Source organism: Microtus oregoni, unplaced genomic scaffold (assembly GCF_018167655.1).
Source record: "Microtus oregoni isolate MIOR12 unplaced genomic scaffold, Mior012 000028F_ref0000031, whole genome shotgun sequence".
Taxonomy (NCBI): domain Eukaryota; kingdom Metazoa; phylum Chordata; class Mammalia; order Rodentia; family Cricetidae; genus Microtus; species Microtus oregoni.
In genome coordinates, this window is record NW_024543087.1 from 3046874 (window position 1) to 3070183 (window position 23310).

Below are 23310 nucleotides of genomic sequence, written 5' to 3' on the forward strand. Positions count from 1 at the left end.
CTAATTATTCTTAGGAGTAATAGTTATACTCTAAATTCCTGTGTTTGCCAAACTAAATTCCAGGTGGACTCAGTAATATAATACAGAAGCGAAAACAATAAAAAGCAGAAAGGCATATAGCCACTCTTTAAGGGGAAATGCCTGAACTTGAAAAGAATTTTAAAAACAAGGCGTTAGTTTTAATCGCCACTGTGACAGACTCATAGGAGAAATAACTTAAATGAAGCTCATCATAAAACACAGATTGCTCCTGGCTCCCAGCCAGGCTGAAAATCTGCAGGAGTGGCCGGTGGTGCAGGGCTGTTTACCTCATGGTGGCAAGAAAGCTCAGAGAGGGAGATGAGAAGGCGCATAGGAAGGGAGGCCTCAAAGACCCGCGTCCTCCAACCAGGCCCCGCTTCCTTAATGTTTTCACTACTTCTATAAAAAGGGACACCAGCTGGACAGAAAGCCCTCAACATAAGCCTATGGGGACACTTTGTATTCTACTCCTTAAACACAGAGGCGTGGCAAATCTTTGATGTCACCCATCACAAAGGAATTTATCCTCAGATGAGAAAACATAAACAGTGATGCTTGTCAAGTCTGACGTGTAACAATGTTCCTTTTGGGATTGCTTAGATGGCTCAGTAGGTAAAGAGGACCTGACTTCAATCCCTAGCAACCACATAAACAGCTATGTGATTGCGCATGCTTGTGATTCTAGGACTGTGGAAGTGGGAAGGTAGTGTTAGCTCCTGTCGCTGCAGCAGCCTGCCTCTGGGACAGTTATGTCACCACGGGTCACCATGCTTCTCGTCTTTCTTATCTCCTGTCTGCCTGCCTTTCTCGTGTCCCCACTCGCCATGACCTATTGCTTTTTCACTCTCCCCGCCCCCCAGCGAACCTTTTGCACTCAGCTGTGAGTGCTGTGTCTGCCCAGTGGCACCTTGGCAGGGCCCGAAAGGTACCCACATCCTTTGAGGTGGATCCCTAGGGCTTGAGGGCCTGCCAGCCCTAGGGACTGGTGAGAGACCCTGTCTCAAACATAAAACCAAGGTGGACAGCTCCTGAGAAACACACCTAAGGCTGGCATCTGGCCTCCACGCATGCTCTTACTCACACAACTGTCTTGCAACTCGGACGACTGACACCTCCATAAGCCCAGCTGTATGCTTCCAACGACCACAGAAGCAGATCTCATTGACTACTGACATTCCTTCACAGGAGGGAACACGCGGGTCTCTGGACCTTTACCTGAACTTCAGGCCACTCCTCCAAGTGGACAGGGTGTATTAGGGAGGGCCTAGATATACGGCGGCGGTGGGGGGGGGGTGGGAGCAAAGACTGGGGGAGTGGAGCGCCACCTATGTGGCTATAGGAAAGCGGTCTTCCATGCTGGGCAAAGACTTTCCAGTGGGGCTGCTTTGCCCATGTCGGTAACCCCTCACTGGGGCTCTATAAGTGAGCCTAACAAACCTACTCGTTCCCTAGGGTGAGTTGAGCTGCAATTATACTTTGGTTTATCCTTAGAAATTTGGGAGGAAGGTGTAGACATTGATCCCACCTTGCACACTCTCCCAATCCAGGCAAGGAACTTTGGCACCGTCCGCACACCGGATTCTCTAGGTAGAATTCTGGATCAGCTGCGCTGGGCTTTGCTGCCAGATACCGCCAACTTGCTCTCACATCGGAACGGAAGTTTGAGGTGTGGTGGCGCTTACGGGTTATTATCAGCGTTGGGGGGAGGTTGAGAGAGGACTCCAGTTGGAGGCCAGCCTCGGCTACACGGTGAAACCCTGTTTAAGGAGGAAACGCAGCAAAATAAAGTTGTGATGCACTGGGATCAGGCAGAATTGAAAGACTTTAAGTCCCACCCAGGTTTGCGGAGCGTGCCGCTCGTTGGCAGCAACTACACGACTAGGCTGCCTTCTCGGGCGAGATCGGTGTCACCGCTGCGCGCCCTGAGTTGGGAGGCCGATCAGTCGTGTCCGCGGTACGCAATCTTCAGCGACCGACGGGCTCTGGGGTGCGATGTTTCCCGAAGAGACGGCGGGAACACCACCCCTGGAGAAAGCACAAGGCCAGTGTGCAGGGCACCAGCAGCAGGCACCCCAATCTCCGGCTAATTCCGGCCCGTGGGAAAGCTCAGCCAATCAGCACCCTGAGTCCCTCTCGGTGTCCTGCGTGATGCCATGGAGACGGGAGGGCGTGCAAACGGTAATGGTTCCCGCCGTGGTGCAGTGTGAGTCTCGCATTTCCGTCCAGCGATCTTTCTAGATAGGATACTCCGGCTCTAGGGTTGGGGGGAAGGTGTGTCCGAGAATGCTTACTTCCGGCCCCAACTCATAGGACCGGAAGCTCTAGGCCACTTGGCATACGGGTCTCTTGCGGTCGTCTGCGTGTTGTCATGGAGATGGGATGGTGGTGTACAAACACGGAGGGATGCTCGGCGCTCAGATCTGAGAGCTGCTCACGAGTCTCTTCTCTTTACAGCTGCCAATCTCCCCTCAGGCTAGCGAGATGATTCCATAGGGGACGTGAAGTCCTTAGTGTAGCGGGATGTGCGCGCAAAGCCGCTCACTTCCGTGTCCTGCGTAGGTAGTGATCAGCCAATCAAGGCCCCGCTCCTTTTCCCGCGTCTCGCAGGTTGCTATGGTGATGCAGAGGCCGCATCCACGCGTCCAGGGAAGTTGGTCAGGTTGCTGGGTGCCTCTGTTCTCCCTGTCCAGGCTGCGGCCGCATTGTGGAGAGGCAGAGGGCGTGGGACGCGGGTCTCCACCATCGCACAGGTGGGTGGGTAGCAGAGGCTCCATCCCTCGTTACACCCTTGATCCTCCTCATCCTCGGCAGAAGCTTGACCACTTCCTCCGGGTCAGGGATAGGGGGAGCAGGGGCGCTCGTGCTTGCCTGCTCCTGAGGTGGGACGTTCGGTCGCCGCCTCCTTCAACCCAGTGCATTTCATCGCCTGGGATCCAAGCTGGTCGTGATGGTCGTGAGCCTCCAGCTCGGTTGATGTCCATGGTGTACTCTGGTGGTGGTGATCCTGAGCTCCCAGCCTAATGTGCGTGGTTGCGTTGGAAAATGCTCACTCCATGCTTCAGGCTTGCTGGGGCATGTCGGGCAGGTGGTGGGAGAAAGGGGATTCCAGCCCACAGGATCAGTCTCAAAAGATGTGAGGAGCACTTGCTGAGCCTTGCCTGCCCTGCCTGCAGCTTTTAGTCTCAGGAAGGGTCAGTTGGGTCAGCAGAATAAAGTTAAAGAGCTCCAAACTCAGAGGCTTGTCAGGTCCGTCTATCTATCATGTATGTATGTATGTATGTATGTGCACATGTATATGCTGAGTGTCTGTGGAAGCCAGAAATTGGTATTGGATCGCTTGGAACTGGAGTTCCAGGCAGTTGTGAGCCACCCAGTGTGGGAACTGGGCACAGAACTCAGGTCATCTGCAGGAGCAGTATGTACTCTTTGCAGATGAGCCCTATCTCCAGTCCATTGATACGGTTTTGACATGGCTACCTGTGTGCATGCATGCTCACACATATGGTGCATGCATGTGAGCATACTGGTGCATGTGCCTGTGTGTGCAGGCAGAGCAGTGTGTCAGGTGTCTTCTTTCGTCTCTGTCTGCCCTTTTGCCTTGGTTAGGTCTCTCCCTAACCAGAAACTGGCTGTTGAGACTGGACTAGCCTGCCAGTAAGCTCTCAGATCCTTCTGTCTCTGCCCCAACAACGCTGAGATTACTCGCTCCAGCATTCACTCTGTGTTTCTATGCGGGTGTGTGAGGATTTGAACTTAAGCCCCCAAACTTGCACAATAAGCACTTACCAGTTCAGCCATCTTCTCAGCCCTCCGTGGTATTTTTTTAAATTCTATTTTAAGTGATAGTGCAGTGTGGTGGGCTTCATCATGACATTTCCTGTCCATATATCATTGTGTTTTGCCTACATTTGCCCCTCACTACCCTCTCCTGCTTATCCTCTTGCTCCTCCTTCTCCTCCTCACGGGGCCCCTTGTGCCTTCACAGCATTTACATTGAAATCTGGTTTCTGCATGTGAGAGAAAGTATGAGTTATCGTGTCTTTCTTGCCTCTCACTCCCCTTTGCCCCCACCTCTCCTTGCCCTCGGCCACTCTTTCTTCCCTATTGTGCCCCTCTACTCCCATGTCCTATACATCGTATTTGTTTAAATATAGGTTATACACAAGGCTGTATATGTTCGCAGCTAGATTCCACCCAGGAGAGAAAGCATGCAGGTGTTGGTCTCCCTGGCTCTGCGAAAACAATTCATCTTTCTGAGGATGATGTCATTTCATTCTTCCTTACTGCTAGTAGAACACATTTTCTTCATCCATTCATCCATCCATGGGCGTCTAGGTTGATTCTACATTTTGGTTATTGATAGCAGGGCTGCGGTAAACAGAGATGCAGAGTACCCTATGTGTGCTTCCTGAGCCTCCTTAGTGTGTGCAAGTGTGCGTGCATGTATGTGTTCTCGCATGTGCATGTGTATATGTTCTCATAGGAGTAAAATGGCTGTTCCATAGGTGGATCTGTCTGTTTTTTGAGAATCCTCCATAATGATGTCCTTTGACTACACTGGTTTTCTGTGAAAAACAAGAGCTTGGCCCTTGTCTGCCTATCAGTGACTCTTTGCCCAACACTTCATAGACTAGAACTAACTAACTAACTAACTAACTACTTCTCTGTTTTTTTTCTTCCTCTCCTCCTCCCCCTCCTCCTCTTTCCTTTCTCCCTTCTCTCTTCTTCTTCCCCCTCCTCTCCTTCCTCCCCTTCTCCTTCTGTTTTGTTTTTCGAGACAGGATTTTTCTGTGTAGCTCTGGCTGTTCTGGAACTTGCTTTGTAGACCAGGCTGGCCTGGAATGCAGAGATCCACCTGCCTCTGCCTCTTGAGTGTTGGGGTTAAAGGTGTGCACCCCCCCAAACCAGAACGTTTTTTTTCTTGCCTGACATTCTCTGCTCAAGACTCCCTCTTTGCAATCTCCTCCCTTACCATGTAGCCTGGTGGAAGCTCTTCAGACTGGGATGAATCTCAGTGTTGTTTGAATTTGCATTTCCCTGATGGCTGATGGTGCTGAACTCTTTCCGTCTGTTTATCAACCATCTGCCTTTCTTCTTCTGTGAACTCTGTTGATCTCATATGATATGTATTGGTTGCAAAGGCCGTCCTGGTAAGCTGCCTTCACTCTGACGGGATGCTTTTCACGAGGAAGGTTTTCAGCTGCCGTCATATGTTAGTTCACGTGGTTCTACCGGAGCTTGAGTTCTTTCCAGATGTCCTTCCCTCTGCTTGTCCCGTAGAAGGCTCTCCCTGCACTTTGCCAGCGGCTGCTGCTTCCGCTCATATAGTAATGTATTTGATCTGTTTTAGGGTTGACCTTGTACAGGATGAAAAATAAGGATCCATATGTGTGCTGGCTAGTTTTATGTCAACTTAACACTGACTAGAGTCGCGGGAGATGAAAGAACCTTTATTGAGAAACTGCGTCCATAAGATCAGGCTGTAGACAGGCAATTGTAGGTGTCCTTGGGCAGGCAATTGTAGGCATTCCCCAGACTCTAAAGTTCCCCCAGCCTAAATTCCTCCTCCTGCTTACTCTCCCTTCCTGGAAGTCCCATCTGTACTTCCTCCCTTGCTATTGGCCATTCAGCTTTTTATTAGATCAATTAGGTGCCTTAGGCAGGCAAAGTAAAACAACAACACGTCTTTGCACAGTTAAACAGATACTCTGTAGCAATGGTGTTTCCCCATAGCAATAGCAACCCTGAGACACAGGGCTGCATAGGAAACCCTGTCTGGAAAATAAAAAGGGGTCGGGGAGAAACCGGAGATCTGGTTCAGTGGTTGAGAACACTGACTGCTCTTCCGGAAGACCTGGGTGTGATTCCAAGAGCTAACTCTGGTTCCCAATCATCTGTAACTTCAGTTACAGGGATCTGATGCCCCCCTTGGACCTCATAGGACAGCAAGAACGCATGTGACATACACACAAATGCAGGCAAAGCACCCTACACATAAAACAAAAATAAATACATTTTGGGTTTTTTTCTTTTTTTTTTTTTTTTAGGAACAAAACAGTCAGACAACCCAAATCACAGCGACTTTCCTCCCGCACTGGCGGTGGCGTCTGAATTGGTGGCAACGTTTCCGTGTTCCTTGGCCGACTCTGGTGCTTGTGTTTGTCACCATCACTTCTGTTAACCTTCCGGGAGCTAGAGATGCTGCATTGCCATAGCTGAGAAACCTACCCAGACATGGAAAACTTCATCCTGTATGAGGAGATTGGCAGAGGAAGCAAGACCGTTGTGTATAAGGGACGTCGGAAGGGGACAATCAATTTCGTGGCCATTCTTTGTACTGAAAAGTGCAAACGGCCCGAAATAACCAACTGGGTAGGTCCTGGGTGTGTCTACCTGCCTGGCGGCACCAGAATGCCAGGTGACGTGAGCGAGCGTGCATTCCCAATAGTCTGGAGGTGGCAAAGAGGGTTAAGAGGTCAAGGCTAGACTGGGCTGTGTAGTCTCAAATAATAAGGGATGATGTAGGATGCTTGCCTACCATGTGTGAGGCCCTCGATCCCGTCCCTAGCACTCAGGTAGGTAGGTAGATGGATAGATAGATAGATGAATGGATGGATGGATGGGTGGGTGGGTGGGTGGGTAGGTAGGTAGGTAGATAGATAGATAGATTGCAGAAGCTACTGGGCATGCTGTATCCACATCCAACATTTTCATACTGGAATGAGGGCCCCATCTCTGTCTGGTGCCATCAGTCTTAAGGGATGAGCGAGTGTAGGCTGTTGCCAGCTTTTTTGGTTCTGGTGCAAAGAGATATGTAATATACATTTATTTTAAGAGTTGGTATCTGAGGGCTGGCGAGATGGGTAGGTGATGAACCTGAGCTCCGTCCCTGGGACCTCCAAGGTGGAAGGAAATGACTAACTCCTCTGTCCTCCATTCACACACTCCAGCATGCAACCCCCTTTCATAGACAGCATTCCTGCCAAGGTCAGAGACAAACTTTTGGGTTGTGGGTCCAGGGATTGAACTCCTGTCTTCAGGTTTGGTGGCAAGCACCTTTGCCCACTGAGCCCTTTTGCTGGCCCAGTGTGTATTCCCCATTATAGGAACACAGTTAGACTTCATTCTGGGGGAAGGAATCTGCTCACTCTGCCCACCCGTTGTTCTGCGTTAACTGTAAACCTGGACACCATCCAAAACGGAGACTGAGAAGGAACACAGGCCTGCTGGCTGTGCTTTGTCTGCTGCTGCACACACAGGGTGTGGGGGGAAGAGGCCAGAAGGTGAGACCACCTGACCAGAAGGACAAGAAAGGGCTTGGTAATACCCGCTCCGGCTTCCCAGATTGCTGGCTGTGTAACAGAGCACAGATTACACTCTTAGTTCCTGGTTCTCTGCCTGTGGTGACAGAACAGGCAGTTCATAGCCCATGGCTCTTGGTTTTGTCCATGTAGGTTAGTTTTGCTCGGTAGTGTCCACTCAGGTAAAGAAGGCAGTCGGTATTCTAGAAGCCTGTGCACAGCCTCCCAGGCCCTTTCCCCCCTGCCTGCAGACACTCCCTCCTTACAATACAGATTATCTCATGGGTTTTAGTGTTGTGTAAACAGAGAGCCTAGGTCCCTTTGTGAAGCAGAGCTAATGTTTTGGATATTAATAGGACATAAGAATTGGAAGAGAAGCAATGATTTTGTTGGGCATTTGGCCAGAAGCTGGTTACTGAGAGGGGAACAAAGCCCAAGAAAAGGGCAGGGCTAACATTTATTTCCGGAAGCCCATTATCTATACAGTGGGTTGTAAGGAAGACTGGGGGTTTCAGTCCAGTCTAGAAGCACATTTGGAACAGAGATGTAAAGCTAAACATTACTGTACTTATCGATGCTAGGTCAAAGTGAGGGAAGATGGAGGGGGTCTGGGTTCCTCATGACAACGTGAAGAGCATATAAAGGGATGGATGTAGACCCAGCTGGGGGAGCAGAAGACAGCTGAGGAGCGTGGAGAGGCAGCGGGCTAACCACACTCTGAGTGGCTTCCCCCCTCTTCCTGAGGCCTCCGACTACAGCCCCTGGGTTTTTTGGAACTGTATTCTATGTTCCGCCCTGCTTCTGTTAACTGACTTGCTGGGAGAAGATTCACTTTGCACATTGGTACAGCTGAGGCACCGCAGTGCCTGCCTAGTGGCGGTGGAGACAGCTTCTAGAACCGATGACTGTGACAGCCGGGCCTGGGGTGTCAGGGAAAGAGATGTAGGGCGAAGAGAGAACTCAGCTGTGCAGCTGATGGCGTAAGACTTGGGGTGGAGAGGAGACCAGTGGCCTTCAAGGCAAGGCTTCAGTGGAGACCAGCTTTAGAGCTGGGGTGTTCAAGATGGGAGGAGAAGGTAGCTCCTGCTCGTGCAGCCTGCTGCGTAAGGAAGGACCAGAGGGAGGGGTGGTGTCTGGGTGAGCATCTGAGGCTAGGGTGGAAACTTGAAATAACGTGGTCCTTCACCGTCGCCTGCCCTAGCAGTTTGCTAGGGGTGGGGGAGGGGTCTGCTTGGGATTGGCATCCTGAATAAAATCCTCTGGAAGTTTCCTAGGAAATCTCAGCCAGTGGTGAACAGCCCTGACTGTCCTGGGACTCGCTCTGTAGTCCAGGCTGGCCTTGAACTCACAGAGCTCCACCTGATTCTCCCTCCTGAGTGCTGGAAATAAAGATGTGCGCTACCACAGCCCGCCTGGGCCAGTGATTTTTAGTAACATACTGCTGCTGTCTGTCGGAGGTGAGGAAGAAATGTTTCCCGGCTAGGCACGGGGTTGCCTTGGGCCATCCACGGCTTCTCCTACTCTGAACATAGGTGAAGTGGATGTCAGGTCAGCCACCAGGAGCCTGTGGCAGCGACTCAGAGCAGCACTGGAGGGATAGGCTGTGTAGAGAGGTGGTGAGCGCAGAGAGCTGAGGCAGGTGGGTCTGGTAGTCTGCCCTGGATGGCCAGGCAGAGGTGAGATCCACAGCTCTCATCGGCCGTGCAGTCATGGGCAGGAGGGGATGTCCGGGGCACATTTTAGACTTTGCTTCTTTTCTTGTTCCTCATGTCTACAGAACACCCATGTGTGTACGTGAGCTATGATGCAGTTTATTGTAAAGTAGACGTCGTGCCTGAGTGTGCTTAGGGCTGGTGGGGCTGAGCCCGGTTTGTGGGTGCGGTAAACACTGTAAGTTTGTCTTCAGATGATGATGTTTTCAAACTCCACTGGACGTATTGGGACCTAACGTCATTACAGCGTCACGGAACACTGGCCCTCCTGCAGCCCTGGCTATTTTGCTGTTACTTTTACCCACTTACTGTAAATAGGTTCTTTGCAGTTTCCACTGGCATGCTTGTGATGATTCCTAAGGTGGCAGGTCATTAGCCTGTCCCTGTGGCCGCCCTCGAGAGGCAGCACCTCTGATGGCTGCAGATAAACCCCATTCTTGGTCTGCTTTTCCACCTAGATGCCAAGTGAATACTGTGTGTTTCTATAGGTCCGTCTCACCCACGAAATCAAACACAAGAACATTGTGACTTTCCATGAATGGTACGAGACCAGCAATCATCTCTGGATGGTGGTGGAGCTGTGCACAGGTGGGCGCGTGAGAATGCTGGCTGAGGGCGGCCATGACAGAGGGCGGCCATGACAGAGGGCGGCCATGACGGAGGGCGGCCATGGTGGAGGGCGGCCATGACGGAGGGCGGCCATGGCGGAGGGCGGCCATGACGGAGGGCGGCCATGGTGGAGGGCGGCCATGACGGAGGGCGGCCATGGCGGAGGGTGGTCTTGATGGAGGGCGGCCATGGCGGAGGGCAGCCATGGCGGAGGGCGGCCATGGCGGAGGGCGGCCATGGCGGAGGGCGGCCATGGCGGAGGGTGGTCTTGATGGAGGGCGGCCATGGCCGAGGGCGGCCATGACGGAGGGCGGCCATGGCGGAGGGTGGTCTTGATGGAGGGCCGAGGGCGGCCGTGATGGATGGCGGTGTGGCTGATCCGAGCTCATTTCCCATAGGTGGTTCTTTAGAAACTCTAATTGCTCAGGACGAGAACCTCCCAGAAGATGTCGTGAGAGAGTTTGGGGTGGATCTGGTCATGGGGCTGCACCATCTCCACAGGCTTGGCATCCTCTTTTGTGACCTTACTCCTGGGAAGGTAACTTCTGAGTTTGACTTTCTAATGCCTCATGCCTCAGTTCCAAGGGCCTTCTCAGTAAAATGAAGGAAACCTATGGTATCTAGGTATATTGCCTATTTACGTAGCTTTGGGGACAGAGTCCTCCTTTGCTGCAGAGGTCTCTGATTTTTCACTTCTCGCTTTGTGTGTTGTGAGTAACGGGCCCAGTACCTCCTAGCCCTTAAATCCCGCTTACGCCAGTTCTGGCCACACCCTCGGTTTGACAGTGGCCTCTTGACTCTGCACTATTCCTGACCGCATGGATAGGGCTATGTTTTCCATGGGCAGACACCTATGTGTTTGTCCTCGAGAGCAGTGAGCCTGCTCAGCTGACTCTGGAAGCCATGTGTGACCTTGCCCAGGTCTCCTCCTCACTCTGTGGCTTTCCTCTCTGTGATGTTTGCAGCATGTTAAGTCAGGGGCACCCAGCGCTGTTGCGTAAGCCGCATGCTTAGGGGCTGCACACATCACTGGCCTGAGTGTTTCTTGTCCCTTGTGTAGCAAAGTGAAAGCTGCCTGTCCGGTTTGTGGCTTTGCTTTGTCAGCCATTTGTGTATGAAGAAGAAACTAAAAGGGAAGGGTGGGAACCAAAACAGCAGAGACTGAAAGGAAAATTCTTCTTTTTTACAAGGAGATCTTGCAAAGCACATACTAGTTCTTGTTTGAAATATCCACAAATCTACCCAGGTCTGCAGCCACTCAGCTGTCATTGCAGTGCAGGAAGCAGCCGGGGCAATATGCAAATGTGTGGGTGTCATTCATAGACTTTGAAGTTTGAATTTTATAGAACATCCACATGGTAAGAAATACCACCTGTCTTCTTGTGGTGGAGCACACCTTTAATCCCAGCACTCGGGAGGCAGAGGCAGGCGGATCTCCGTGAGTTCGAGGCCAGCCTGGTCTACAGAGCGAGTTCCACAGCAGCCAGGACTACACAGAGAAACCCTCTCTCAAAAAACAAAACAAAACAAAGTGAAACAACAACATCAAAGTATACCACTCAGAGCGGAGCGTGATGGTGCACACCTGCCGGCCTAGCACTTGAGGGTCGAGGCAGGAGAATTGTCATAAGTTTAAGGCTAACCTGATGTATGTAGTGAGTTCCAGAACAGCCTGGGTAATAGATTGAGACCCTGTCTCAAAACAAACAAACAAAACAGCCTAAAACAACCCCACCACCCTCCAAAAACTCACACAGTTTTTACTTACTTTAAAAAACATCTTTATTCCCCACTGTGTGCAAGCAGGTGCGGATCGTGGGCTTTGGGCCGAGGCTGTGGTTTATTCAGAGCTCTGTGGTGTTTACTGCAGAACTTCGCAGGAGGGTCTGTCGTGTGAACTACTCTAGAAAACCAGGACTTGGAAAGAGTTGGGCAGGGTTCCTGTTTATGCCAATAAAGTTTTATTGAAACACTGGCCCACCCTTAGCCTGTGTGTTACCAGTGAGTGCTGTTTTGAACAACTTTGGAGCTGTGGAGTTAGGACGTGTTGATGGCAGTCTGTGTCTGAACAGGTCTCCTGGGGACGCTGATGGTAAACTTAGAGGCCACTGTGGTGGGCCACCTGACATGTTTAGGAGCTTTAGTGTCCGGGACTTAGGGCCGATTTTGAACCGCTCTCACCAGAGGGTCAGCAGCCCCATTGCTGTCGTCCAGCAGCATTTTCAATGATGCAGCTGGAAATGATGCAGCTTCCTGGGCTGGTTCAACAATTCTCAGCCAACTTCTGGTCACACAGGGCGGTGGCCAACTCTAGTTAGTTCCAGCTCTTTATCTGCGAGTCTTCCATGAGTCCCCCAGAGCTGAAAAAGCAGAGCCCTGCCTTCTCTGCTTGTGCATGAGAAACAGAATTCCAGGGGCTGCCATAACCCTAGGGTCAGGCAGTGGGTAGGAGGTGACCCGAGCCCAAGTCTGTAGGCCCGCCCTAGCTGTGTTCCCTCAGCTTAAAACCCCATGCTACATGTCCTTTCTTGAGCAAATGACACAGGCAGGTGGGTCTCCAGACCCTCACTCACTTTGTGTGTTCTTGGGGATTGGCCTTGAGCCCTGTCCAATACCCACATCTCACAATGCACCAGGCTTGCACATCAAATGGTGTGTGGTTGCCTTACCTCACCTGTGCATAGCAGAAAACCCCTCCCAGTTACTCTGATTCACAGCTGTCTGACTTTGTGGGCCTAGAGCAAGAGGGCACAGAGTACCGGCCATCTTTATCTTTTATCTGCATGAAGCCACCTGTCTGTTCTTAACTTTCCCATAGCCCAAGGCTCCCTGGTGGCTGTCTGGTGTCAGCTTTGATTCTACTGTTACTAGAATGCCATGTTGGCTGGGTTTTCTTGGGGGGCAGTGCTCAGTTTTATTTAAGCCACAGCTCTCAGGAGCACTTTTTTTTTTAAAGATTTATTTGTTATGTATACATTCTGCCTCCATGTATGCCCACACGCCAGAAGAGGGCGCCAAATCTCATTACAAATGGTTGTGAGCCACCATATGGTTGCTGGGAATTGAACTCAGGACCATTGGAAGAGCAGCCAGTGCTCTTAACCGCTGAGCCATCTCTCCAGCCCTCTCAGGATCATTTTGAAAGCATAGCATGTCAGCATTTTTCTGAGCCACGACAAGGCAAGAAGGCTGCAATGCCCTGGGCGCTGTCAGGAGTGGTCCCTCAAAAGCTCTCTCTGAAGACCCTGATGTTTTCCCCCCTTCCTAGATACTCTTGGAAGGGCCTGGAACACTGAAGTTCAGCAATTTCTGCCTGGCCAAGGTGGAAGGAGAGAGTCTGGAGGAGTTCTTTGCCTTGGTGGCGGCAGAAGAAGGAGGTGGTGACAGTGTGGAAAACACACTGAGGAAAAGCACGAGAAACCGAGTCAGAGGTGAGAGGGCCGGGCACACAGATGTCATAACCGCAGCCACGTGCTCAGGAGACAGCGTGGGCCTTCCACTTCACCACTCACACATGTGTTGAGAAACACAGCAGGGAATTCTGGACAGAGACAGTGGCTTCATCCTTGGCTTGGTGTCCCTGCGGCCCTGACGGTGTCAGTAGTAAGGTCTTGGACAATGTGGGCATCTTGTCACACCTGCCAGAGCAGGGCCGGGTCAGTCAGCTCTCAGAACGTGCCTGGCACACCCCAGTGTAGGCTCAGCCCTGTCGAGGGCTGATCTTTGCAGTCCAGGCTGGTCTTCCAGGGCATGTTCTTAGCAGGAGGGTTGTACGGTGAGATGGTGCCAGCGACATCAGGGTTACTGTGCTTGTGGCTGGGGTAGCTCAGGAGCAAAGTGCTTGCTGGATAATCAGGAGGACCTGAGTTTAGTCCCCGAAAATCCATGTGAAAAGAGCCAGCTGTGGCTGCACATATCTGTAATCCCAGTCCAGGGGAGCGGAGACAGGAGGATCCTGGGACTGGCTGAGCAGACAGTCTGATCAAACCAGTAACTTCCAGGTTCAGTGAGGGACCCTCCCTCAAAAATGAGAAAAGTGACTGAGGAGCTCACCAAATGCCAAGTCAACATCTTGCTTCTGCTTGCATTCAATGCTCATGAACCTGCATATATACCACACACACACATACCACATACACGCTACACCACATATAAACACACACAGATATACAGACACACACCACAAACACACAGAGACACACACAGAGACACTCACACACACCACACACATAGACACACATATCACACACATATACATTACACACCACACACACATACACACATACCACATATACATACACACCACATATAAACACAAACATACACACAGATACTCACACACACCACACACACAGCACACACAGACATACAAATGCACCAAACGCATACACCAGACACCACACACACAGGTGGATATGTGGACATGTTTGTGCCACAGTAAATGGAGGTCAGCGGGCACCTTGAAGGAGTCTGTTCTCTTCTGTTGTGTGGGTCTGGGGACTGAACTCAGGTCATCTCACCGGCTCTCAGCAGTTCTACCCTAATGGTGCGTGCTACATTCCTTGTGTCTTTCCATCTCAGTGGTTCTCTGTGCAGGAAGTAATCCGGATGGCTAACTGAGCCCTTCTTTCTTGTCTTTGGTTTTCAGGCTCTCCAATATATGCCGCACCAGAAATCATAAAGGGAACCGACTTTTCCATCACCAGTGACCTCTGGTCTTTGGGCTGTCTGCTTTATGAAATGTTCTCAGGTTTGTGTTTGGTTCGTTATAAAATCAAAACTATGCTAAAACCAAGAAGAAACTATGAGTTTAGTGTGTTGTTCGTAAGGGTCTGACCTAGCAGGTATCACAAAACTGCCTTAGACAATGTTTGTGTAAACAATTTCAACATAATTGCTTGACATTAGACTCAGGGAGACTCTTGAGCAGCCTGACATGGAGTGATTCTTCGTAGTTATCTGCAGCGTTGAAGTGTGCCTGACTACAGGAGAAATGCAGTCGAAAGTCTGACTGTGGCTTGTGAGCTGGTGATTCCACTGTGTTGGGGGTTTGCACGACCCTCGGTCATGGTGCTAACCCTGTGATTCTGCTGTGTTGGGGGTTTGCATGACCCTCGAGCACAGTGCTAACCCTGTGATTCCGCTGTTTTGGGGGTTGGCAAGACCCTCGGTCATGGTGCTAACCCTGTGGGAACTTGAACATTGACTTAGGAAGTTAATTTTGCATTTGAGAAGGATGAAGTACATAACCTGGTGTACTAGCCAGGCATTGCCTTTCCCCACAAATCATGCAAATCTTGGATTTACGATGGTGTAAATTCCCTGTTGAGTTCCTGTAGTTAAGGTCAGGATTACTGTGAACGGCAAAATGATTCTGCAAGTTCTTTTGATTTCAGGCAAACCCCCGTTCTTCTCAGAAACCATGTCAGAATTAGTTGAGAAGATCCTGTTTGAAGACCCGTTGCCGCCGGTCCCAAAGGGTAGGTGAGCCATCTTCTCGTGACCTGAAGCCCACCTTCTCCCAGGCTGTGTCCACCAATTGCAGCCATTGAAGCTATATGTGACAGCTGCTTCAAATCAGCACAGTTTTCCTTCTCTGTTTTCGTTTGTTTTTCTTTCTTTCTTTCTGAGACAGGGTTTCTCTGTAGCTTTGGAGCCTGTCCTGGAGCTAGCTCTTGTACACCAGGCTGGCCTCGAACTCACAGAGATCTACCTGCCTGTGCCTCCTGAGTGTTGGGATTAAAGGCCTGCGTCACCACAGCCCAGCTTCCTCTCTGTTTTCGATACTGAAAGGTGTACTAACAGCTTCCCTCATTTAAAAACACAAATTAGCACAAGAAGTTTGTGTAAAGATTTAAAGGTGTCTGTGCATGTGTGTGTGTGCATGCATACATGTGCATGTTCCTGCCCTGTGTGATTATTTTAGGGTTGCTTCTCAGTAGGAAAAAAATGGGGCATTTCTCAGTTCTCCTATTGGTGAGTACAAGTTCTTCCAAACAGCTGGAGGCTCATGGCACAGAACTTGTCCTCAGACTGTGGCTACAGTGCCTGTATTCCGTGTGTATTAATGGCTGATGAAAGAGTGCCCAGCCACAGTGTGTGCCCACCCATGAGGTCCTCAGAATGGGGATAGCACGTTACAGTACTCATTATCGCTATTTCCCTGCTGAAAATTTTCCAGAGAAAGGAGGGGTTTCCAGGATCAGAGTCACAGGGAATAGAGGGAAAGCTGGCAGAGTTAGGAGTGTTTCCGAGAGTCAGGTCCAGCCAACCAGGGCAGATCCGGGTCAAAGATCTGTGTCTGCTCTGCACTGTGGTCCTCTGTGACTTGCGGGCGGTCCCGTGGTTTGTCGGTTCGGTGCCATCTGTTAAACAGTCTGAAGGCTTTAGATGCTGCTGACGGACAATACATAAGGTGGGTGTCCATGGGCCCCTCTCACCGCCTTCTCATTTCAGAAAAATCATCTGTTCACAGACTCGTCCTTCCCCAAAGTTTCTTCAGATTTTGTTAATCTGCTGAGTGGACTCCTGCAGAAGGATCCTCAGAAAAGGTGCGGGCACACTGTGTGGTGAGAAGTGGAGGCCCATTCTCCTTTACGTGGGGATCAACAGAGCTTCCCCCAGTCCCTCCCTGCTGCCCCCTCTTTTTTCCTTTTTTTTTTTTTTTTGAGATGAGGGTTTCCATGTCTGGCTCAGGTTGGTTTCTCCCCAGCCTCCTGCACTGTGATCACAGATGAATACAACCTGCACTTCCTTCGCTCTCTCCCTCCACCTCCTGCTCCTCTGCGTCCTCCCTAGGCTCCCCTTACTCTTCACTGTTCTTTGGATGTTGGAGGGGGTGTCCTTCCACTGAGCTCTCTGCAGTGTGCACACATGGAGTGTCGTGGGCTCAGCTCCCTCCTGTGCAGTGCACACTTGGACAGTCGTGGGCTCAGCTCCCTCCTGTGCAGTGCACACTTGGACAGTCGTGGGCTCAGCTCCCTCCCGTGCAGTGCACACTTGGACAGTCGCTGGCTCAGCTCCCTCCCGTGCAGTGCACACTTGGACAGTCGTGGGCTCAGCTCCCTCCTGTGCAGTGCACACTTGGACAGTCGCTGGCTCAGCTCCCTCCCGTGCAGTGCACACTTGGACAGTCGTGGGCTCAGCTCCCTCCCGTGCAGTGCACACTTGGACAGTCGTGGGCTCGGCTCCCTCCTGTGCAGTGCACACTTGGACAGTCGTGGGCTTGGCTCCCTCCCGTGCAGTGCACACTTGGACAGTCGTGGGCTCGGCTCCCTCCCGTGCAGCAGTGTGTGCGCACACAAGACAGTAGTGGGATTCAGCTCCATAGAGAAGCTGTCTGCCACAGTGATAGACGCCTGGAAAAGCAAGTAAAGGAGAAAGCTTGATTTGGGCTTGCAGTTGAGGAAGGGACAGAGGCTTTCATGGTGGCGCAGGAAGAGCAGCCAGAGCGTGAGGCAGCTGGTCACATTGTGTCCCCCGCCAGGAAGCAGAGAGTGGACAAGGAATGGGAGCAGGGTATGGAATGTCTAGGCCTGTCCACCAACCCCCTTGGCCCTCTTCCTCCCAGCCGGGCCCCTCCTCCCGAAGGCTCCCCAGCACCCCTGAACAACCAGTGGCAGGGAACGGTGCGCACACTGATTCCAGGGGAATAGCTCACATCCCAACTACACAACCAGCTAAAACAAGCTTGCTCATGTAGTAAGATAACGGAGGACAGAACTGTATTTTGATAATTAGTGATTTACTTTAAAATTTCAAATTGCTGGTAGAGTCTCTTCCTACAGTGGTTGGAAAACCCAAGACCTTTTGTATTAGGCTTGGTGGATTCTAAGAGTTCTGAACTGGAAACTCCAAATTCTCAGTTTTGTTCTATGACCATTAGGTGGATTAATTTCCTATTTAAAGAGCGGCATAAGGCAGCTCCAGAGGCGACATTGGTGAGGGGGGCTATGAGGCCACACTGTGGATCAGGACTGTGCCCCCTGTTTCCTAAAGGTTGTCGTGGGAGGGAATCCTGCAGCACGCCTTCTGGAAGGATGCCCTGCAGAGAGAGGACGCCGACTTGGCCTCCGAGGACTGCAGCTTCAGGTAGTGTGCCCTGCCTCGGCGCCACTCTGCCGATGGTCGATGGCACCATCGTTTGTTTAATTAAGGGCTCAACAGGACAGGCTCAGTCGTGATGGTTTAGCTCCCATTTTGTTCATTTTCTCTGCTATTTTTTTCTCCAATCAGGGGTCTAATGTGGCAGTCACAGTCTGGTTTGCTTGGTGCACCCAGTGCCTCCCTTCTGAGAATGATAGTGTGCCGTCCCATGAGGGGGTCATGAAGTGTGGGTAGAGGCGGCGTGGTTACTGCTGTGTGGAAACTGCAGAGTCAGTGTGTGACTCACTAGTGTTTGTCCCCCATGGTCCTGTGATGGGGACGGGAAGTGACAGAAGTTGTCAGCCTGAGGGTAGAGGCTCTGTGATGAACTTGACTTCCCTGCCAGCCCTCATGGCTGTGCTCTCAAGTGACCCTGAAGTTAGGAGATTGAAAGCTGTGAGGATGTGGTTCACGCATGGCCACAGCCATCTAGTGTGCCTGCCCAGGCATGCCATTGTTATCATAAAACCTCTCAGGGCTGACCCCACCCCCTGCCCTGACCCCACCCCACACCTCCCTTTGCTCCCTGATGCTGGCCGATCCCCCTCCCTTGCCCATTTGCACACTGTGTGGAGAAGCTGGAGTTTGTTCATCGTGAGTGCCTGACCCAGTGTGCTGCAACCACATGCTCCCCACCGGCCTCTGTTCTGACCCAGTGTGCTGCAACCGCATGTTCTCCAACAGCCTCTGCTCTGGGCTGCAGCTCCACCTTCCGGGTGGGCATGACTTAGAGAAACAGAGGTGCTGTCGGCAAGCTGGGCTCCGGGCCTTGCCAGGTGGTGTCAACAAGTCAGGACACTTCTGTCCTTTATTTCTTCATCTCCAAAGTGTGTGTGTGTGTGTGTGTGTGTGAGAGAGAGAGAGAGAGAGAGAGAGAGAGAGAGAGAGAGAGAGAGAGCGCTGGGGGGAGAGGAGGGATGAGGCGGGAAGGGGGAGAGGGAGTGAGAACACCCCTGCTGTGCTGTCCCGGTCTCCCCCCCCCCTGCAACTTTAGGGTATAAATTCTGGACAACACACACACACACACACACACACACACACACCCTTTAGACGCTGTGAAAGGCTGTTGGTTGTGACTGACTTAAGACTCCTCCATTGGTGGCCTCCTCTATGTTCTAAATAAGGAAGAAACCAAGTGTGCCCATTCACTGCTGTGGACGGCATTTCTCCCTCTTCGGCCCTGTGTGCCGTTTTTGTTTATTTTTCTGCTGTACTGTCCTTGTGAGGGCTTCCAACGGCACACACGTGTTGGCAGTGAGGGAAGCCGGCCTCCTTCCTCAGGTTTTGGTCTGAGCACTCAGTCTTTGTTTGGTTTGACGACACTGGCTCGGGGCTCCTGGAGCCACCATCTTTGAGTCTGAAAGAAAGCCAAGTGGGATGAGGTGGTCGTACTCGCCTGTCCTGCAGTTGCTGTGAGAGATTAGGGGAGCTGGTCTTTAAACTTGGAGCCAACCTGATATTCTGGCCCTTGGGATGTGGAAGTTTGTGTGTCTTGCTGGATGCCTTTGGAATGGTGGAAGGGCAGGGAGAAATGGCGTGTGGGGGAGTGCCTAGTGTTCCCAGAGTCCTGTTGTCTGTCAAAGGCTTCCTCTTTCAGACCGTCAGGCAGGGGCCAGTAGTGACTGCTGTCCCGAGTGGTGGTTCCCGGGTCACCCGGCAGCAGAATGAATAGGGACAAAAGAAACTTCAGCAAATGAGGGGGGTTCTCTGCCCTCCTTGGCCTCAGCAACCCCTCACTTCATTCCTTGGGACATCCACAGAACAGCTCCTCTCACAGTTAGGCATGGCTTGTTGGCTTTGACCCCAGACCAAGAGGCAGGAAGGGAAACCTAGTGCTGGTTCTTGTGGTGCTCCAGGCTCTGGTGTCTGTTTGTCCGCTGCTGACTAGTTGTCTGAGAAAGGGTTTTTAGGGCTCTAGGTCTAGATGCCTTATGTCTGGAAAGGGCTCTCTGTGCTTGCCCAGTTCTGTGACTTTGTAGGATCAGACACACACACACACACACACACACACACACGGTGCAGTTATGGTCTAACTTCTTCTATGCTATTTGCAAAACCACAGGGAGTCTGAAGTGAGTTTGTGTTTATTTCTCCTGTCAAACAGTAGAAACATCACGGAATGTTCTGGGCCGCATGATTCCAGGGAGCTTTCGCAGAGCCCTCAGAACGGGCAGAAAGGACAGGAGGGAGCTCATCGGCTCAGCCAGTCTTTCCGGCTAGGTAAGGCTTGGTTCTAGCGGCTGGCGGCTGTGGAGCCCCAGCCTCTGCATCTGTTTCTTTTCATGACTCTGTATTATGCTCTGCTCATGGTGACGCCCGTCCCTTCTGTCACAGACAACGCGACTGAGCTGAGGCCCAAGAGTACCACAGGGGGCCAGCTGAATGAATCCATATTCCTCCTCAGGTATGTAAACCCAGCCTTGAGAAGACACGTGCCGTCTCTTGGGCAGACTGTTAGAGACCGAGGGCCTGTTTGTACCACTGCCACCTTCCTGCCACAGTGAGCTACTGCTCAGTGGGATCTAGGTTTTGTATGTATTTTAAAAATTGCTTGTTTGAGGGCTGGAGAGCTGAATCACTGGTTAAGAGTGCTCTTCTAGGGGATTCAAGTTCAGTTCCCAGGACTCACAACAGTCTGTAACTCCAGCTCCAGGGGATCAGATGCCCTCTTCTGGCCTTCCTGGGCACTGCACTCATGTGCATAGATGCACATATACACATAATTTTAAAAAGCTGCTTATATTTTGTATTTGTAAATATTAAAATCTTCTCTCAGAACTTTGTCTTCTGATAAAATGAATTTAACGCTTCAGAAGTTCAGCCCTTTTATTTGGATAAGGTTTTATAAGAAGGACAGGTTGTATTTCTCCTTCTTTGAGTCTCCTCTGTCCTCCTTCCTTTCCTCCTTGTTGTATTAGGAGCAGAGGGCTGCGTCCCCGGCACCCGGCCAGCCGCACGGCTAGCTTTACCTGAAATAACTACACGGAAACTATATTCGTTTAAACACCGCTTGGCCCATTATATCTAGCCTTTTCTCGGCTAACTCTCGCACCTGGATTAGCCCATTTCTTATAATCTGTGTAGCCCACGAGCTGGCTTACCAGGAATGATTTTAACCTGCGTCTGCCTGGAGTGGGAGAATCATGGTGACCCACTGACTCAGCTTCTTTCTCCCAGCATTCTGTTCTGTTTTCTCCACCCACCTATGTTTTAACCTATGAGGGCCAAGCAGTTTCTTTATTGCTTAACCAATGAAATCAACAGATTGATATATGATACTCCCCCATCACTTCCCCTTTTTCTGTTTAAACAAAAAAAGGAAGGCTTTAACTTTAACATAGCAAAATTACATATAGCAAAACAGTTATCAAGCAAGAATTACAGTTACAATATTTATATCTATTTTATCTTTTATCATAACTAAGGAAAACTATAACTATCTATTCATTCTTCACCTCCATCAAAGACTCCAGAAGGATATAATACTACCTAAGTAAACAAGAAATAAGAAAACTCTAGAAATGACAGAGACATCTCGCTGCCTAGACAGTCACCCAAAGTTCTTTTGTACCATTGGGGCATCCATCTTCAGCCTTCAGGCCCATAGTATCCAGCAGACATTTTCATCAAGCAGGAAATTCCAAAGACAATTCAGTCACTTTCTGCTGTGTCCTGCAGAATGTCTCTCAGACTCTTTCATGAGTCAGGAACCCCGAAAGATCATCTCACCTTTAGGCAAGTTCAGCAGTCCTCTCTCTGCGGGTTCTCTTTGTCCAGTTTATGCAACAGTCCAGGCAAGAACAGTTTCTTGCCCAAATGGCTATCAAGCTCCATAAGGATCCTCTTCGATGCCCATCTTCTTCTTGAAGTAGATTGGTGCTGCCAGGAGCAGTTGTGTCTCATTGTGATGAAAAGTCCTAAGTTATTAAAACATTAAATGCCATATTCTGCAGTCTTTGAAAGATATGAAGAATGTCTATCTAACTGAAATGTATCTCTATATATCTAGAAAATCTAACTAACATGACTACAAGCTTTACTATTATCGATGATTATCCATTAACAACCTATATTTCTTAATTATACAGTACATTTTTAAATGAACTACACAATCACAATACCTTAATCAATATCAGAAATACATATACATATAACAAAATTGACCTTAAAATCCATACCTATGTAAATTATTCATACCTATATCATTTCCCCCTTTAAATGTAAAAGAACATTTATAAAAAATATTTTGGGAACATGGGCGCAGTTTTTTCTCTCCAAACTGCTTCCTGCTGAATGGGGGTGCTGTTAATCAGATCATTTAGGGTGTAACCTGTGTGCCAGGTTTATCTCAGTTGGCAGTTGAGTGAAGTAATTTTTTGAGGGTGTTCACAGGAACTTTTCGGGAGGTCGTGGTCTATCATACCATATCGGGATAGATGCAATCCACAGGGTCTGGTCCTCTGTGAAAACAAAAGAAGACCCTTTCCAAAGCATCATATCCTTAGACCCAAATTCTGAAGTCATACCCTCATGATATCCATTTGGTTCCACTTGGCAGCCCATATAATGAAATGTCTCTCTGTACTTAGCTCCTTCACAGTCAAAAATTTTAAAGAAAACATAATGTAAATAATCCAGACTCCCTGTGAATTTTCCATTTTTACGTGGCTTATTTTCTTTATTTCTTTTAATCTCTTAACTATCTGTACTCTGTCTCTTTAAAGACTTTACCCTTTTTTTTAAGACATTAACTTTATTCTTTATAGTCTTTTCTTCTCTCTCTCAAGCCTATGTACACTCATCCAACACTGTGGTCTTTTATGTCTGAATCTGTTTTATTATGAATCTGCAATTTTTTTACTATCCAGGAGCATTTCTTTTTTTTTTTTTTTTTTTTTTTTTTTGGTTTTTCGAGACAGGGTTTCTCCGTAGTTTTTGGTTCCTGTCCTGGAACTAGCTCTTGTAGACCAGGCTGGCTTCGAACTCACAGAGATCCGCCTGCCTCTGCCTCCCGAGTGCTGGGATTAAAGGCGTGCGCCACCATCGCCCGGCTTCCAGGAGCATTTCTTAAAATGTTAAGCAGTTCTTAAAAACTTAAGTTGCACCATGTACAGGTAATACGGTAACGTCTGTGTCCTGCCCAGTGGAAACCTTAACTGTGCCATTATTACAGTAATTACGGTAGTTCCTGCCTGAGACCAGCACAGTTCAGCACGGTGGAGCTAAGCCTCTCCTGCCTCAGAGCCATTTGGTGCCCCTGAGCCATACACAGTTCCAGGCACACAGCAGTCCACATTACCATCAAGCAAGCCGTAGCACATTACTCCAAATGCTCTATTCAAAAGCTCTGTCTCCCATAGGAGCCAGACAGAGATCGCAATGGCGGCACAGCCCAGAAAGCCGGCATTTTAAAACAGCCAGTTTTTTCCTGCTGCTGAGTCAGGAAAATTTCAAAATGGAGGACGTACCATTTTGTGCTAGCTCTGGGGTCGCCGGGTAGGAGCGGCACTCAGCACTTTAAT

The 23310-nt window shown here is 50.1% G+C and overlaps 1 protein-coding gene across 1 annotated transcript in view; it reads left to right on the forward strand.

Moving 5' to 3' along the window:
- Nucleotides 1-2692: 2692 nt before the first annotated feature.
- Nucleotides 2693-23310, forward strand: part of Ulk4 (unc-51 like kinase 4) — a 303260-nt gene continuing 282642 nt past the window's right edge. The window contains exons 1-11 of the mRNA XM_041677287.1: nt 2693-2771; nt 6069-6393; nt 9523-9622; nt 10042-10181; nt 12912-13074; nt 14292-14393; nt 15040-15123; nt 16119-16194; nt 17642-17734; nt 19893-20008; nt 20123-20192. Coding sequence (XP_041533221.1) covers nt 6256-6393; nt 9523-9622; nt 10042-10181; nt 12912-13074; nt 14292-14393; nt 15040-15123; nt 16119-16194; nt 17642-17734; nt 19893-20008; nt 20123-20192 — 1082 coding nt within the window. The 5' untranslated portion in view covers nt 2693-2771; nt 6069-6255. The remainder of the gene's footprint in view (nt 2772-6068; nt 6394-9522; nt 9623-10041; nt 10182-12911; nt 13075-14291; nt 14394-15039; nt 15124-16118; nt 16195-17641; nt 17735-19892; nt 20009-20122; nt 20193-23310) is intronic.